General features: G+C 44.0%; 1 protein-coding gene across 1 annotated transcript in view; it reads right to left on the bottom strand.

Annotated features, from left to right (window-relative positions):
- Positions 1 to 19,165, bottom strand: part of Wwp2 (WW domain containing E3 ubiquitin protein ligase 2) — a 122,039-nt gene that overhangs the window by 23,907 nt on the left and 78,967 nt on the right. The window contains exons 8-9 of the mRNA XM_040737189.1: positions 13,789 to 13,999; positions 972 to 1,061 (exon numbers count right to left, since the gene is read on the bottom strand). Of these exons, the coding sequence (XP_040593123.1) occupies positions 972 to 1,061; positions 13,789 to 13,999 (301 nt within the window). The remainder of the gene's footprint in view (positions 1 to 971; positions 1,062 to 13,788; positions 14,000 to 19,165) is intronic.

The raw sequence follows: 19,165 nt of genomic DNA on the forward strand, positions 1-19,165 counted from the left end.
GAGATTTTTTTACTTACATTTATATGTATGTGTGTATGCACATGTGTAACTGCCCTCAGCGTCTAGAAGAGGGAATCAGACCCCCTAGAGTTAGAGTTACGGTTGGTTATGAGTCACCCAGGTCCTCTGGAAGAGCAGTCAGTGCTCTTAATCTCTGAGCACTTTCCTGGCCCTTGGATCTCTTTCTTACTCACCCTTACTCTTTCTTACTCACCCTATACCCATTTAACCCCAGAGACTCTCAAAACATTACAGTATATTCTAAGAATGAGGGCTGAGTTAAGGGGAATGGGAAAGAAAAGTCATCAAGAGACCCAGGGTGCCAGGTGGTGGTGGTGCACACCTTTCATCTCAGCACTTGAGAGGTAGAAGGCAGGCAGATTTCTGTGAATTCAAGGCCAACCAGGTCTACATAGTGAGTTCCAGGACAGCCATAGCTACAGAGAGAAACAATCTCAAAAAACCAAAGAGGAGAGGGAGGGAGGGAGGGAGGGAGGGAGGGAGGGAGGGAGGGAGGGAGGGAGGGAGGGAGGGAGGGAGGGAGAGAGAGAGAGAGAGAGAGAGAGAGAGAGAGAGAGAGAGAGAGAGAGAGAGAGAGAGAGAGAGAGAGAGAGAGAGAGAGAGAGAGAGAGAGAGAGACTGACCCAGGGTAACTGTCTGCTGCCTCTGAAGAAAGGAACTGAACTGCCACTCCTCGTAAGGGTGTCACAGAAAGCTGACTAAGACCCAGGAAGTTTCCCCTCAGACCTGTCTCCAGGCCTCAGCAGCCCTGCTGGCACTGAGAACCACACAGCAATAAAGCCCTGGCCATGCAGTGGGGCCAATGTAACCATGTGGAGTAAAGGACAGGCTGGAGTCAGGGGAGAGTGGGAGGAGGAGAAAGTCAGCAGAGAGAGTCAGGGTCTGACCGAGACAGATAGCAGAGTAGTGGGGGAGATGCCTGGTACCCATTCCAGAGTCTCAGGCCTTACCCTGGAGGAAGAGGCCGCTCCCAGGTGGTGGTCTTGGTATTGTGGTCAACATAATAGACACGTCCATTGGGCAGCTCTCTTTGCTCCCATCTGGAAAATAAAACCAAGGGAAGGCATGACACATACAGTCACAAGGTACAGTCCCAGGAAGAAAGGAAGTCCTTCACTGTGGATGGGCTCATAGAAAAAAACAAAAAACGAAACAAAGATGACATTCAAGGGCAGCCCAGTATCACACCAGCTCTGTGCTGCTGCTGGAATCCTCCTGACAAAACTATGGTGCATCCCTTTACAGCAGAGATTACTGTAAATCCCCTAAGCTCCACATGCCTGCATTCCATGATTTCTTCTTCCTTTTCTCAAAGACTTATCTTTTATTATGTGTATGTGCATGTGTGTCTGTGTGTGGGTATATGCATGTGAGTGAAAGCCAGACGGAGGAACTGGATCCCCCTGGAGCTAGGGTGACAGGCAGTGGCGAGCCACCCGGCCTGGGAACAGTACTGAGGCAAACTGGAAGAGCACTATGTGCTCTTTACCACTGAGGGCCCGTCTCTCCAGCTGCTCCATGGCTTTTCAGATCAAAGTTTCGAAGATCCCTTAAAAATACAATGGAGGAGCTGGATAGACGGCTCAGGGGTTAAGAGCACTGACTGCTCTTCCAGGGGTCCTGAGTTCAATTCACAGCAACCACATGGTGGCTCACAACCATCTATAACCCTCTTCTAGCATGCAGTCATACTTGTAGGCAGAATACTGTATACATAGTAAATAAATAAATATTTTTTAAAAAAGAATACAATGGAAATTGAGAATATTTTCTTTCTAAAATGAACTTCCAACAATAATTTGCATGCCAATTTCTGGGTTACACGGGCTTCTCTGAAAGTTTAGTTATGGGCCCCTTTCTGCCTTTTAAGCTACCACAACCTGCTAAAATTAAAAACTATAACTACTGAGATGGCTCAGTAGTTAGAAGCACTTGCTGCTCTTCCAGGACTGAGGTTTGATTCCCAGGTTACAGCTATCTGTAACTGCAGTCCCAAGGGATCCAATACCATCTTCTAGCCTCCAAGGTCTCTGCATGTATGTGGTTTACAGACTAACACTCGGGCAAGAAAATGCTCAAAGACAAAAAATAATAAATAAAATCTAAAGAAAATTATACCACCGAGTCCTGTTCTCCTAGCTTTGTGTATATTTATGATGAAATCTTATTTATTTATTTACTTTGAGATAAGGTCTCACTATGTAGCCAGCGATGTTTATTTTTAAACTGTAGGATTTGTTAGCAGAGAGTCACATGAAGAGACTGGCATGGATCCAGGAACATGGTGCACTGTTGTCTGATGACTGAGCTTCAGTCTGTGTGGAAGTTAACATGAGTCTGGGAGACTAAGGGTGGCTCCTGTGTGCTAATGATGCCGAGAACCAACCAAGCCAAGAGGCACAAAAACAGCCAAGGCCACCATCCCACACTCCTGCTACCCAGATGCACGTGACCACAATATTATAAAGGACACTCAAGTATGACACAACACTGTTTTGTGAAGGATGAAAACAGTCCAGTGAGTTTCCCACATTTCATTTACTTCTACTTTGGGGTACTTCCTGGCCTTTTGGGAGGAAGTTAATATAGTGTGTGCTGACAAAAAGCTTGTTTTTAAAATATTATTATTGTTGCCTGTGTATGTATGACGCATGTGTGAAGTCACGTGTGTCACAGTATGCATGTGATGGTCAGAGAATAACTTTACGGAGTTGGTTCTCTCCTTCCACCTTTACACAGAATCTGGGGAATAAACTCAAGTCCTCTGGCTTGTGAAACAAGGGCTTCAGTGCTGAGCCATCTCACGGGCTCTGCATGCTTGTCTGAAATTAGGGATTTGTTTCAATGTGACCACTACTTCAGAGAATGAAGTAGGCAAAATGTAAGATTTGTGTTTCAGAATTTTACTTGTAAGAAAACATTGAACAGAAACTGCCTCATTCAAACTTACATGGAAATATTCAAAACCCACAGGAATCCACCAAACAGAGATGGGAAGTACAGGAACTCAAGGTCATCATCAGCTATACAGTAAATTAAGGATAACCTGGGCTACATCAAACACTGTCCTGAAAATTAAAACTGGGTATATTCTATATACCTTGGTATATAACACATGCCTAGTATGTGCAAGGCCCTGGGATCTATTCTTACCACTGTAAAAAAATAAAAACAGGATCAAATCCTAATAACAGTCATCTGTTCATTTTACAAAACTGTCCACAATAATTTGATGGGGTGTCCCCTCCCCATCCCATCTTTTTGAAACAGGGTTCTGCTATGCAGCCCATGATGGCCTCAAACTTATCATCCTCCTGCCTCAGCCTCTTTGGTGCTGGGATTTATAGCTATTTACTACCAAACCCAGTCTGGAATACCCTTCTTTAAGTAGCAACTGGAGAGTCAAAAAACAACCTACACTCTTTGCTAAGGGTCACATTGAATTAATGCTGCTCTGGAGTAGTCCTTAGCAGTCAGCACCATGGCTGAAGACATCAAGACTAAAACCAAAGCTGCCCCTTTGACAGCCCCTTCCTAAACTAAGAGCAGACCAGGACTTCCACTGCTGCGAGAAGGCAGTGACTGCAAAGGCTGTCCCTGTGTGAGTGGTACCCACATGTGTGCAAGCCCTCAGCCCCATATCACGAGTCTCAGTCCAGGATGACAGCACAGCAGAGGGCACACTTCCTGGGAAGAGCTGACCTGACCATGTCCACCTCTCCTCTGTTCTCTGTCCTTCTTCCCAAACAGTAAAGGGGGACCTGGATATATGATACTTCCTGTCCTGGGACCCTGAATCATAATGTAACTGCTAATAAAAATTTACTGGAAAAGTTCAAAACAGACAAAAACCCTCAATATATTTTTCTTTTATTCTTAAAACCCTTTTAGTATATAACTCATCAGTATATGCAATTTCCATTTTAACTTGCATCTGAAGCAGGGGGAATGGCTTTATTATGCCTTGCCTAACATTTTAATTTGAAGACAGGCAAATACTTGAAATTCCAGGCAATGGATGCCTTTAATCCACACAGTGGTATTGAACTGCCAAGACACACAATCATGTTGCCCCTCCCCCCTCCCTGCAGCCCATGGTTCGGGTGGCTCTTCTAACACACAGGCCTAGGCGAGATCGGTCCTCCCATCTTTGATCGCAGCTGATCCCAGGAATGAAAGTCACTCTTTCAGGGACTGCCATTGTCCAGTCCTGCTCTGTGTCCTTATGAGCCCTCTCAACTGACTCGGCTAGGAAAACAGTTAGCAGAGGGACAAGACCTTCCCTCCACCACCTTGTCACTATCTACGCTTCTCCTTTTAAAGTTGGACTCCTGCCCAGATTAAATGACTGTGGGGTCTTCCCTGACCCCGGCCTAGCTTGCCTCCCTTTCTTTGAGAACTCTCACTCTTCCCTTGCCTGCGCAGCTATTCATGAGTCACACAGATCCCTTCCCCTCATTCATTCAGCACAGTGGGCTACTTCTGTCCCCAGCCCACGCACGAGCCTCCTGCTTCTGCTGACCCACATAGATTAAGCTTCCCGACTATCTTGGCTTGGACTCCTCATGCCAAGAAAACGACACTGGCTTTGACTTTTTGTCAGCATATCCCTGCCAGGGGTTGAGTTTCTGTCCCTTCTAAGCATCTTCCTCACACTGAGATGAAAAGCCTTTTCAATTCACTGCTGTGGGTCTCGCTCTGCTCTGCATCCGGGTCGTGCAGGTTCTATCCACCTCACTGAATAGCTTTCTTTGATGCTCTCAGAAACAGTGTTCAAAGCTTCGAGTTTGTTCAGGTCACTACCCAACACGTTGCTCCTTGGCTCTCAGTGAGTGACACTGGGCTGAACACTGATCACACTTAAGAAGTCTCCAATTTCACTCAGTCCTAAGGTTATTTTTCTCATACCTAAATTACCTTTATTCATTCATTCTGTTGTATATCTTCTATCCCCAGTCTCCCCATAATTACCACCCCAAAGAGTTTAAAGGCCAAGACAAAGTCTCAATCCCATTACTGGAATTAACTCTCAACTATGTTAGCTAAAAGGTTACCATCAGCATGGTGTGGTGTGTACATGGAATCCTAGCACTCGGGAGGAAAAGACAAAGGCTCGGGACTTCTGGATAGCCTGAGCCAGTGGAAACTTGGTATCAGAAACTCTGTTATAGAGTACTTACTTAGCATACATGAAGCCTTGCTTTTGGCTCTCAGTATCATGCAGAAATTCCCCAAAAGTAATTCTCCATTAAAAAGTCATCACAGAATAAGTTAGCCACAAACTGTGATCCTGATCAACACATTTCTTAGTTGGACCTATGTTTGGACAGAATCTCAGTTTCACAAAGGGCGAAGCCAGGAATGTGTTGATCATGGCAAGGAGTTTAGATAAGTATTGGGGTTCTTCCTACATGACCTTTATAAAATTACATGATTAAGTGCTCAAAATGAATTTTTAGTAAAAGCACTTACGGGGCTGGAGAAATGGCTCAGCAGTTAAGAGTACTGACTGCTTCTTCAGAGGACCCAGGTTCAGCTCCCAGCACGTACATGGCAGCTCATAACTGTCTATAACTCCAGTTTCAGGGGATCCAACATTTTTACAGACATATGTGCAGGCAAAACACAACAGCACATGAAATTAAAATAAATAAATATTTTTAAAAGAAAGAGTATCACAATTTGTAGTCACTAATGTGCTTATTTTTATTAACTGGGTGTTAATAGCCCTCACGGTCAAAGAAAACCTTTCTCCATTAGAAAATAGAGCCATTGGGAAAGTGGTAGGATGGGGGCACTAGGCAGAGTGAGAAGGAGTTAATAATAGATGGATATGATCAAAGCATATTGTATAAATTATATGAAATTTTCAAAGAATAAATTTAAAATACAATTAACAAATAAAAATAAAAAATCATAAGGTTGACATGGTGATATGTACACATTTATAATTTCCATATTGATTCCATACTGCCTTCATACTGGTTCCTGGGTAACCTAGTGCCTTCATACTGGTTCCTGGCTTTAGTGGGTCTTTTTTCAACAGAATAGGAACTGTGTCCAACTCCTTGCTTCTCCCAGGGCCTTTCCTGAATTCTGGACTAGCCCTTCAATCTGAGCAGACTAACTTCCTTTGAATAACTACCAACAGCATTCTCTGCCGCCTAAGCCCTAGTTGTCACAGTAGCAGCTACTGAGTTTTCTGAATTAAGTCTGTTTTCTTTTCCTCTTCAACCATCCTGTTTTCTTTGCCTTGAGGAAATCCCAGATGGAGTCTGGTAACATTCAAATATAAGCTTTTATAGAAAGTAAAGACAAGTCTCAGAAATGGTCTCTGTAAAACACACACACACACACACACACACACACACACACACACACAATTTTCAAATGGAAAATTGACAACATAGGTAGATAATCTGAAAAATAGTGGATGAGAACAAAAATGAGTTTTTTCTTTCTAAAGGCAACTTGCCCCTTGGTCAATAGCCCTGTCTATATAAATCCTCTATGAGCTTGAACAGTCAAGGAAAGAACTGTGTCAGAGACGCAGCTGTAAGACCATCTATTATAATAGCTCATCACAGCAGTGGCAGAGACCCTCAATGGCTCCTGGTGGAACAAAGAGAAATGCTACCACCACCACTACTTCTTCTTTTGTTTGTTTGTTTGAGACAGGGTTTCTCTGTATTGTTTTGGAGGCTGTCCTGGAACTCACTCTGTAGATCAGGCTGGCTTCAAACTCAGAGATCCACCTGCCTCTGCCTCCTCAGTGCTGGGATTAAAGGTATATGCTACCACTGTCTGGCAAGAAAAGCTACTTCTATAATGAGGCTATTCCAGTTTCAAAACAAACTGGAAATGAGTATTAACTTATTCAGATGTTTGCAACATACTGGATGGAAAAGCAACTCTGCTTGAAATAATCAAAACTGAGTGTTCAGCAGAGGCAGGAAAGCTAGTTCAGTAGTATAAGTACTTGCTATTGGGCTTGAATTTGATCCCAGGACCCACACTACGAAAGAAAGAGCTAACTCTTGGAAGTAGCTTCTGACTTCCACATGTACTTTCTCACACACAAAACAAATGTAATAAGCATTTAATTATATATAAAAATACTAGTTTTAATTAAATCTAAATTGCCATTGTATGATTAACCTACCAAAAAAGACACTAACAGTTAATGGCATGCCAATGTCTATAAGTTACATAGATAAAATATGAAATAACATGCATATCAAAATCAACAATGGGAACTGGAGAGATGGCTCAGTGGTTGAGAGCATGTACTGTTCTTCCCTGAGGACCCAAGTTTGGTTCCCAGCACCCCTGTCAGGTGGCTCTCAACCACCTTTAACCCCAGCTCCAGGAAATCCAAAGCCTCTGGCTCCTTCACACATCTCTCTCAGGAGCACATATCCACAAACATACACATAATTAAAAATAAAAATAAAGCCGTTTCTTTAAAAAAAAATCAACAAAATGGGGTATCTGTATGTTACAACCTCAGAGCAAGGAGGAACTTTAGATGACCATACACACATGTACACATACACACACACAATTATTTTTAATGTGGGGAGGGGAGGAACTGTGGTTGGTATGTAAAATGAATAAAAAATTAAAACAACAACAAAAAAACTGACCAAATGATCTTGGAGTTAAGCTTAGCAGTTCCCAGCTCAGTGTGAAAGTTCATTCCACCTGGTAGCTACTATTAATGGTCAGGAAAATGACACAAGATACATAAACGTCAATGCTTAAGTCCAGAAAGGTCTTTGATACAGTTGTTGCTATGCTATGTCTGTACCCCCACGCCCATCTCTGCCTATCAAAGATCTTATTTGGTGTTGCTTTGTTGTTTTGTGGGTTTTGTTTTTCAGCTTTTTGAAACAGGATCTTCCACTCTGTAGGCCAGACTGGCCTCAGATTCAACTATCTTCCTGCCTCAGCTTCCCTAAATGCTGGGATTGCAAGTGTGAGGAACCACATTCAGCTCAATGGTCTTTTATAAGATCAAAATGTAAATTAAAATACTAAGGAAAAGTAAGAATGTGAGTCCCTTATTTACTTATACTTCCCACTCCATCTCCCTATACCATGGGAGATGCTGAGGGTGCCAAGACACGCCTGATGCGCCTTATTCTTGAGGAGCTCTCAAGAAACTGTAGTAAAAATGGACTAATCATTATGTGTGATTACCTAATTAAGACATGGGACAAACACCTCACAGCTCAGTAAGTCCACTGGTGACAGCAGAGTCTTTTAGAAAGAAGACAGAACATGCACTATTTGAGTTACCTATGTATGTAATAACCCTTTTAGGGTCAAAACCAAAACCATATTCTACAATAACACAAGGTGAGAAAAAGGGCACAGTCTTCCAATATTATCCATGTGGTCCATGCTCCAAACTGTTAACAGTCTGCACCCAGAAAAAGAAAGCTTCTTAGCTCCTAGAAACTTCTGTGTCTATGACATTGCCTCAGCATCTAGATATGTTGTGATCCCTTGAACAGAAGGTAAAACAAAGGTAAAGACTCATCATGGTTGAAAATTTAGAAGTAAATTAATAGCAATTCCCCAAAAGGCAGGCTCTTCATTTATAGTTTGTATGACACTGTAGAATGAGATTCAGCGCTCGGGCTAGTTATAACTCAGCAGAGGTGCTCCAAACACTCCCCTCCACAAACAACACATCAGAGAACTCTCCCAAGGCTGTCGCAAGGTCTACCTAGAGAAGCCTCTGGGTCTCCAGCAAGGGCATGGGGACAGATGGCAAATGTGAAAGGGCTAGAAAACACCACTCCATTAATTCCGCTCTGAGGCAGGAAACAGGGCAGCCAATGACTGCGGGAGAACAAGGTGGTGTGAAACAGCAGTGCTGAGGTAAGTCGGCAGTCCAAACACAACGTCCTCTCTTATGTAAGAAACCACAGCCGTGTGCCAGCTGCCAGGGGAAATAATGTGCCTCTGTGTGAGGGACTCTGGGAGCTAAGAGACTGGGGTGTCCTGGGGGTTTGTCAAAGCCATGTACACACTGTCTGTTCATGAGTATTCAGTCTCCAAAGTGGACTCCGACAGGGACAAAAACCAGACCCAGGGCCAACTGACCCAAGTGGCCACGCTTTCTACTCCCTGCATGGGCCACTACCTTACATGTGTCCAACATCCCTGCTCTCAATAGACACTTACAACCTGGAAACTCCACACCTTCCAGGAGCTTCTTTGGGGCTAATTAAGTTAAAAGAAAAAAGAGAGAGAGAGAGAGAGAGAGAGAGAGAGAGAGAGAGAGGGCTTCCAGACAGGGAGAGAAATGGACTGAGGAATGTTGTATTTGGCCTTAGGCAGCCTAGGTTTCCGAAGCCCTCAGCCTGGAAGCACACAGATGTATGTGACCAGTCTTTCCTGCTGTAAATTTCAGACGATCAATGTGGCAATTCTTGGAAACCCCAGTGAACCTCTTTTCATCAATTAGCAAAGGAGATAGAGGAGCTGAGCAGATAAAGTTGGAGGCAGAGTCACCCCTCGGCCCGAGCAAGCAATCTAGGTTGGTTCAGAAACAATTTAAGTCAAGGGGAAGCAAGTGATGAGCCTTCGTGTTCTGACGCGTGACAGACACTGCTGAACCCAAAGCCAGTCTATACTGGGAATGAAGGAAACAGCAGTGTTCTCTCATAGATGCCCTTCTTTAAAGCATCACCGAAGCAGAGACCATTCATCCAGACGGAAAAAAGGAAATGGGGGTGGCATTGAGATGTATTCATAACAAGTAGGTCCTGGACTTACTTTGTCACCTACAGCCCAGAATGACAGAGGGACCTGAACAAGCATTTACAAATGTGAGAAAAGACATGGCCATACACCAGGTACCAGGAAGGGCTGATTCCCTGAGGGTTGTCATTAACCTGAAACTTAAGGAATTAAATGTTAAGACACTGAGGAAGCTTTGAGAGGGACCATCATAGGAGGGGGGATGCTCAGTCTGGAAGAGGGTAGTGTGTGGATCGGACTAAAGTCATTTACTGTGGCTAGAGCTCAGAGTACACAGGGAAGGTGGTTTCCACAGAGATTTTCCGATTATGTAAGGATTGGGAATTTAACCCTGAAGACAGTAGGAAGCCACTGGGGCACTCCAAGTGGGAAAGGTCATGCTTAGAACATTTACTTTAGAAGGTATACTATAAAGAAAGACAGATGACCAGGCAGTGGTGGCGCACGCCTTTAGTCCTAGCACTCAGGAGACAGAGGCAGGCAGATCTCTAGTTTCGAGGCCAGCCTGGTCTACAAAGTGAGTTCCAGGACAGCTACACACAGAGAAATCCTGTCTCAACGAGAGAGAGAGAGAGAGAGAGAGAGAGAGAGAGAGAGAGAGAGAGAGAGAGAGAGAGAGAGAGAGAGAGAGAGAGAGAGAGAGTGTGTTAGGACAGGTTAGGATGGGTCAGATAATGTTTCTGTTCTAGGTTGAGTTAAGATACACAGAAAGTAGTACAATGGGCTCAAGATACTGAAATGAGAGTTGGCATCGGTTCTCAAGGGAATCCAGAGAGAACTCAGTGGGACCAGAGCAGACTTCATAAACTATTCTGAACACAGACCATTCCTTACTAAGCTGTACATCTGCAGTGCCTAGCCCGGGACTTACCATGTCTTCAACAGTAATGACTGTCCTATCTGATGGAGGAATGCCAGTCAGTGAGATGGCTCCCTAGGTAAAGGCACTTGCCACCACACATGACAACCTGAGTTCAACTCCCAGAACCACATGATGGAAGAAGAGAACAAACTCCCTAAAGGTTGTCCTCTGTTCTCTATATATTTGTGTACACACAACTACACAAATTAAAAAAAATAATGAAAAACTTTTAAATAAAAAAAATACATCCTGTAAAAGCATTGGCCTGTAACTTGAACACTAGCAGTTTAGTCTAGATACTTCATTTATAAATTCTCATAAAGAATAAAGGTATTCTGTAATTTCCACTCATGCCCCACACATACCTGTACTTCAGTCCCTCTACAGAATTTACAGCAGGATGATGGACTAGGACTAAGTTCATCATCTTACTGCCTGGGTCTCCTCAACTTAGAAACAAGGGAGGGAGGAAAGTGCTGGGCCTACAAATTGGGAGGCTCTTAGAAACTATGTCCTTTCCAGGTTCCAGTATCAAAGCCAACAGAAAAGCCTGCTGTCCTGTCCGCACCACCATGCACTCAGCAGAGCTGGTGGGCACACAAGTAGGGATGGCCATCCCCGGCTCTGACAAGGTCCTCCAAATACTGACGCAGCAAGTACTCCTGGAAAACTGGGACTCCCAAACTCTCCTCTGGAATAGTTTATACATAATAGAGCGTGCGCGCACATACACACACACACACACACACACACACACACACACAAGCGTGCGCACGTGTACCTTGTCACATTCTAAATCCTCTAAGAAAAAGACACTGTCCAAACTCCACCTCAGAAAAGTGTTTCAGACTTGGGGGGCCTTCCCTTGCCTGCTGAATAAAGAGTGTTTTCAGAGTCTGGAGTTTTCCAACTATTTGGAAACAGGAAGTGCCAAATCCCAGAGAACAGTAACCCTCACATACACCCTACATAAAGACGTGTGGAGCCATTAGCCCTAATTGCCTGTGACTGACACAGGAGTGAGGCTGGCCTTCCAGGCATCTGCTCCACGGAAAGAAACAAACAGCTCACTAGGGACACAGGCAGCCATTCTCTCTCCTTTCTGCCAAAATGATTCTGCTCTGTTCCCCCCAAATTATAGCATACAGATTTGAAAGTATAAACAACACATAGTTCTTTCAAGTCTCCCATACCACATATGAAAGAGAAAAGAAAAATCTCTGCAGGGGTACACAAGCAATTGGTTAATAAGCTCTTCACAAAATTAAACACTTGACCCCCTCCAAAAGAAAGGCCTTTTCAGAGCTGCCTCTCAATACTCCAATTTTCTTGAGATTCTAAGAGAATTATCTGCAGTGGTTTTTGTTTTCTGAACTCACTATTTAGGAGAAAGGATCTATGTGAATGCTAAGTACAAACAGCAAAAGCCACACATGCATTCTGACATGGGATTCTCAACAACTGGGGGTTCAGAAACGCCTGTGTGAATAAGGCATCATATTTCCCAGCAAGCAAGAGAAGAGACATCTTTCCAATGCCCATTATGAATTACACCTTGAGGGAATACTCACTATCCTGAAGCCCACATCAGCATATCACCAGTGACTGACAGGGCAGAAACAGGTTTCTCGTTTAAAACTACCTCTTTCTGGGTTTATTTGTGTGTCTGTCTGTGTGGGGGTGCGTGTGTCTGTGTGGGGGTGCATGTGCGTGTGTGTGTGTCTGTGTGGGGATGCGTGTGTCTGTGTGGGGGTGCGTGTGTGGGGGTGATGTGTATGTCTGTGTGGGGATGTGTCTGTAGAGAGCAATGGACAACCCACAGAAGTCAGCTCAGCTTTCTCCTTCTACATATAGGGCCTGGGGACTGATCTCAGGCTAGGTAGCAAGTGCCTTAACCTTCTGAGCCATCTCACCAGCAACCCTAAAACAATTTTTTAAACATTTATTTACGGGCAGGGAACATGCGCCACTGGGCACACATAGAGGCCAGAGGGTAACCTGCAGGAATCAGTTTCCTCCCTCCGCCCGGGGTTTTCAGGCTTGGTGACAAGCAACTTATACTAAGCCATCTTGCCAACATGGGACCTTGTTTTCTCTTAGGTCAAACTGATAACCAGGATGGACAATGGGACTGGCCCTGACCACAGTTGGCCTTACCTGAAGTAAGACTTTGTTTTCCAGGTCCAAAGCAGTCTCTAACTTTGTGGCTCCTTCACAGACACTTCAAAGAAATATGTGCCTGGCTGTCAGCACATGTTTCACATACACCATTTTATTGAAGTCCCTAGACGTGGATGCTTATTGTCACCACATAACCAACATGTAAGTCACACAGCCAAGGCCACACAGGTGAGGGAGATGGCTGGATTCAATCACCAATCTAATGAACCCCACCACCAAAACCAAACCAAAACAAAACAACAACAACAACAAAAAAAAAGCTCGTTCTCTTAATTTTTTTCTACGTGTGTTTATTTGGTGTGTGTATGTGTTTGTATAAAATATAAAAGGTCAGAGGACAACTTGTAGGAGTTGGCTCTTTCCTTTCACCATGTAGATACAGAGATCAAACTTAGGGTGCCACCTGGCTTGGTGGCAAGTGCCTTTATCCACTGGGCCATCTGGTCAGTCCCCAGGATCCATGCTCCTAATCCCCACTCACTACGTGGTCAACATTGAGCTCCCTTTGCTTTGCTGGAGTTGTCATCTTGGTTGAGGTCTTTTTATCCAAAGTAAAAGAGGACAAGAAAACAAGCATCTATGCTACACTGACCACAGTTGTGGGGATAACAGCCACAGTAATTCAGCACCTAAAGCCGAGTCCCTCATGGGTTGCCAAGGTCAAATTCAGGAGGGAGAAAGCTATTCTCTGGGCAGCATCTAGTCAGACACCCTCCCACAACCATGAAGGCAATGCCCTCCTTGTTCCACAGAAGCTATCTGCTTACGCCCCAGCATAAGGCAGCACTCGCCTGCCTCCGGGATGGGTTAGGGTCTCTCAGATATTTGCAGTTTAGCACTTTTATACCTCTCTTGCTTCTACACATGGTAGCCTTCCCAGAGACCCTGACCCGGTGGAGGAGGCAGTCCCTGAGGAGGAGAGTGCCATCATGGCACACAAGGCTACTCACCCGGCAGGGAGAGCATCAGGGGCTTGGGCAGTGGCCGGAAGCTGCTGTGTCCCTGAAGTGCTGGGCTCCTCTCCCTCAGCTGGTATGGACGGTGCAGGAAGGGATGTCGTGTTGGGGTTTGGGGACACATTCAAGGCTGCAGCAGGTGGGGCTGTCACACCAACAGCAGAAGGTTCTTCAGGATCACTGGCTGTAGTAGGTTCCTCGTTCACTGAAATGCATAAACCATAAACCATTAAAGGTAACTAGAAATAAGAACTTTCTTTTCTTCTACTAGGTTTTGAACACCATGCACTAACACTGTGTCTATGATATTAGCCTATTAGACACTTGTGAGTTTCACTAAAGCAGACCTTGCGCACTGGCTCCAGCACTCAGAAGGTAGAAGCAGGTGAATGGCCTCAAGTTTGAAGCCATGTGGTGAATTTCATGTCAATCAGGTCTGATATCAGCCAAAAGGGATTTATACTCTAGTTAAAGCGCATATTTGTATTTTGTACTGTGGGAAGGACTCTACATACACACACTATCTAATAATCATAATCACAGTCAGAAGACACACTGATGAGAGTGTGTCCTAAGTTAACCTACCTGAGTGGGACTCAGGAAAGCTGGCTATACTAGAGACTTGATAATAACAAACGTACAGGAGACAATAAGGAGAGCTGCACCATGAACCTCACAGACAAGGCTTCCCAGCCACCGGGCCAAGGCTCCTGCTCTCTATGGAGTGTGCTGGCAGGCACTGGGAGGAAGGTAGATTCTCTGAGGTACTAATCCTGTTTTCACAAATTGTCAGATCTAAATAAAGTATAGCCTAAAGATTCAATCCCAGGGCTAGGGAGATGGCTCAGTGGTGGGGAGTGCGTGCTATTCTTCCAGGGGACCTGAGTCAGGCTCCCAGCACTCATGTCAAGTGGCTCCAGGGCATCCGCCACCCCTGGCCTCATCTACACATACCTACATGCAGACACATACCTACGCATAATTAAAAATAGCAATTTTAAGAGGAAAAAAAAGATTCAATTCCCATCAGTGTTTTGGTGACAAGTGACACAAACTCTGGTATTCTGGTTGAAGGGCTACATAGTAAGCTCTCAGCCAGATAGTTGGGGCTATAGAATGAGAACTTATTTCCAAAAACAAACAAAAAACAACAACAAAAGCATTACTATAAATATTATATGAAGTGAGTAATGCCTTCCCAAAGGACATGAGAAATGAATTACGTGTGTTGTGCATGTGAGTGGACACCCTGTGCACTTGCATGCAGAGGCTAAAGCAGGCTATCTGGTGTCTTCCTATATCTCTCTGTTCCTTGTTCTTTGAGACTGGGTCTCTCACTGAACCAGAAGCTTGCTGCTTTGGCCTGGCTGTCCACCAGCAAGCTCTCAGGATCCACCCATTTCCCCCCCCCAGTGCTGGGATTACAAGGGCATCCATATATGAGTGCTGGGGATTCAAACTCAGGTCCCTTGATGGAAAAGCAAGTACTCCTACCCACTAAGCCACCTCCCCAGGCCCAGAAAATGGATCTTAAGCAAATGAGTTAAATAACTTTATTAGGGTTTTCTAATATACTATGGTCACACTGACACCATACAAGAGCATCAGGAAAGAGAAGGCTAACAAAGGAAGGTGCTGGTGTAAGTGAAGCAAAGCCAAGGCCAAGTTTACAGGGACACATCCTTTCCTTTAAAGTTGCCATCTGCCTGCTAGACACGGACAGCACTTTTCTTCACACACTTCTGCACACACAAGCCATAGAAACTTCTATAATGGTCTTTTTATGATTTTAATCTTATTGTATGTGTTTGACTGTTTTGCTCCCATGTATGCTTGTGCACAACATGTATGCAGTAGCCCACTGAGACCCGAAGAGGATGTTGAATCCCTTGGAACTGGAGTTACAGACAATTGAAGCCAGGTCCTCTGCAAGAGTAGCCAGTGCTGAGCCATCTTTCCAGTTCCCCAAAATGCTCTCCTAAGGCAGTGGTCCTCAACCTGCCTAATAATGCGACCCTTTTATACAGTTTCTCATGCCACGGTGACCCTCAACCATACAACTATTTCATTGCTACTTCGTAACTGTAATTTTGCTAGCTATGAATTTTAATGTAAATATCTGATATGCAGGATATCTGTTCTTTGACCTCTGTCTTCCAAAGGGTTGTTCCACCCCCAAGGTAGTGTGAGGCACAGGTTGAGAACCGCTGTTTTAAAGATCCTTGATTCAAGGACAGAAACAGGGATTAATAGCTAGATGAACGGGGCTCAGAACTAAGGACTTGTCTCCAAGGCAACAACAGACAACAAGTGAAACAAAGTAGCTCCTAAACCACCTTCTTCTTCTTTTTCTTCTTCTTCTTCTTTTTTTTTTTTTTGGTTTTACGAGACAGGGTTTCTCTGTATTGCTTTGGAGGCTGACGGTCCAGCCTGGCCTTGAACTCACAGAGATCCGCCTGCCTCTGCTTCCCAAGTGCTGGGATTAAAGGCGTGTGCCACCAACGCCCGGCAGCTCCTAAACCTTCTTACCTCACTGTTTCTTTGGGTCTTTGATGATCGCTGTGTCTATAAGGGTCCAAGGCACTACAAATCCTCTAACTTGGAAGGCAGATCAAATAAGGTTTTAAAGAATTACAATTCTTTAAAAATAGAGGAGCTATATGCAGAACTGTCTATACATTTACATAAGAATTTCAATGCAAAACATCTTAGTCATTATTTAGTTTCAGATTTCTAATTCAGAAATTTGTTTTGTAGTTCCCCTAAAACAGCATGTGTGTAGCTGCTCCTGGGTCTCCTCTGAGTAGACCACCACAGTTACAGTTTACTGTTGAGCAGATATAGTTAAAGGAAGTTCAGCTTAACTGGCCTCCATTCTCCACATCAAAGCAATTCAAAATAAGTATCTGGTGCATCTTCTGTTTCTCATTAGTCTCCTGTTCTGACCCTGATAGAAAGGCTACTATTTCCTCACTGTTACTAGGCTATCCTTTTGTAACTGGCTGTCATTTCTCCTAAACAGTGTAAGGCTATGACCAAGAGAGCCAGATGGCAATTTCCTAAAAGACTTACTATATGTATGTGTAAATGTTCTGCTACATGAATGCATGTCCACTACTTGTGTGCTTGTGTCTGAGGAGTTCACAAGAGGACACAGATTCCCTGGAACTGGAGCTAGGGAAGGTTATGAGCTGCCATGTGGGTGCTAGAAATTGAGCCAGAGTTCTCTGAAAGAGCAGAAAGTGCTCTTAACTGCTGAGCCATCTCTCCAGTCCCCAGATGACAAGTTTAAATAAGAATAATAAACGTTACTACTGAATATGAGATGGGATGGGGGTGTGCCAGACAAGACACAAGGTTCTCTCTTAGTTTATGTTCTTTAAGCTTCACACACAACCCCACGAGTTAGGCAACTCAACTGTCCCACATTATATGGAGGAAACAAGCATCCAAGAGGCTAAATAACCAAGCATAGCCGTAGGACATTTAATTCATACCCCTCTATCTGCCTCCAGGACTTAAGCCACTCACTCCATTATCCTGCATATCCTTCAGTAGGAACAAAGATTACATATAACCAGGTCCAACTGGCGAACACTGGTAGCCAGCTAAAACCAAAATGTCTTCCCAGGATGTGACCAAGCTTGACTTTAACAAATGGCTGTGAGCCTAAGATGTGGAACTGCTTCTGACTGAATCCTCTGGGTTTTGTTCTATTTATTTTTCTTGCAGTGCTGAGGACCAAATCCAGAGGCTTGCACGGGCTAGGCAAGTGCACTGTCCCTGAGCTGTATCCTTAGCCTGAGACCTGCTTGCTTTCTTCTCAGTGTTAATACTGCCTGGCAAAGAGGCTATATCAGATGCTTATAACCAAATCTGTACAATGACTGTTTCCCCAACATAAATGCAAAGCTTTGTTTATTTTCCATATTCTATCTGAACTAAGCTAGTACATACAACAGATGGCAATCCTCTTTATGCAAATCTATAAACCTTATGCAATTCCAATCTTTAAAAAACTCCACCATGCCTTTTTAAGTCGTTAGATAAATTCACTGTAAAATGTATAAGGGAAACTAAATTTGTAAGAACAGAGACGAAGATCTAAAGAAGAGTGCTGATTTTTGTTGGGGGTTTTTCTCTAGTACATCAGACCTACCACAGAGCTATGATAACGAACTAAATCATGAACAGTCAGAGAATAAATGAGTAAATGAACAAAGCGTTCAGAAACTGACAAATAATTCAATAATTCATTGGAGGTTGCAAAATAATGATTCTAATTCCCTTGGTGTGGTCTTCACTTAAATAAAGAGGAGCTGCCCCTCAACCACTCTGGTTCCCCCAGTTTCAGTTTGTGAGGGATGGAGCCTGTGGAAAAGCTCAAGTCTCCCTCTGCTAGTCCCCAGAATAATGAGCTGATGACTTTGAAAAATTACTGCGGGGTGGTAGAGGTGGCGAGATGGCTCAGCCATCCAGAGAACCTGACTTCACTTCCCAGCACCTCTGTCTGATGGCTTCCAACCTCCTGTAACCTAGCTCCTGGGAACCCAACACCTCTAGCCAATTGGGTCCCTCTACTCTTAAGCACACACCCACCCACCCACCCAGAGTTACAATTAAAGCTTTTTGCAATGCTGTGGGAAAAAAATCACATGAATAGGATTTAAAATTCTCAGTCCATGTGTTAAAGCCCTTATTTATAGTAAAAGTTCCCCCATATTAGCTGGGGTTAGTGGAGGAGTTCATAGGACAAAGCTCTTCACATTGGCCTCAAGTCAATGGAAAAGCTCTAAGATAATTAAGTGGGAAATGGCTGTAAAGTGTATATATACTGTTATTCTCTGTGTGTTTTTCCCCTCTGATAACACATATTTATACACTTGTACATTTACAGAATGTCTTTAGGGGAACCACAAAAAACACAATAGTGACTGTCTATGCATGTTTGAGCTATGCTTTCTCTCACACACGGTTTTTAGAGACAGGGTTTCTCTGTGTAGCTCTGGCTGTCCTGAAACTTTTCTTAAGACCATGATGGCTTCAAACGCAGAGATCTGCCTGCCTCTGCCTTCCCATTGCTGGGACTAAAGGCATGAGCCACCTCGCCAGCTTAAATTGCTTTTTTATCTAAAAATTGTTAATAGGTGTATTTGTATGCACGTGAATGTAGGTGCCTGCTTAAACCAGGAGTGCTGGGGCCCTGGGGCTTGCAATTAGTCATGAGCTGGGTGACCTGGGTGCTAGGAACCAAATTCAGGTCTTTTGGAAGAGGAACAAGTTCTCTTACATTTCTTCAGCTCCCATGGAAATTAAGTTCTATATACAAATATTGTAAAGACAATGGTACTGAGACTCTTCTTTAGCCCAC

This window comes from Mesocricetus auratus, unplaced genomic scaffold (genome assembly GCF_017639785.1).
Source record: "Mesocricetus auratus isolate SY011 unplaced genomic scaffold, BCM_Maur_2.0 Super-Scaffold_6723, whole genome shotgun sequence".
NCBI classification, from domain to species: domain Eukaryota; kingdom Metazoa; phylum Chordata; class Mammalia; order Rodentia; family Cricetidae; genus Mesocricetus; species Mesocricetus auratus.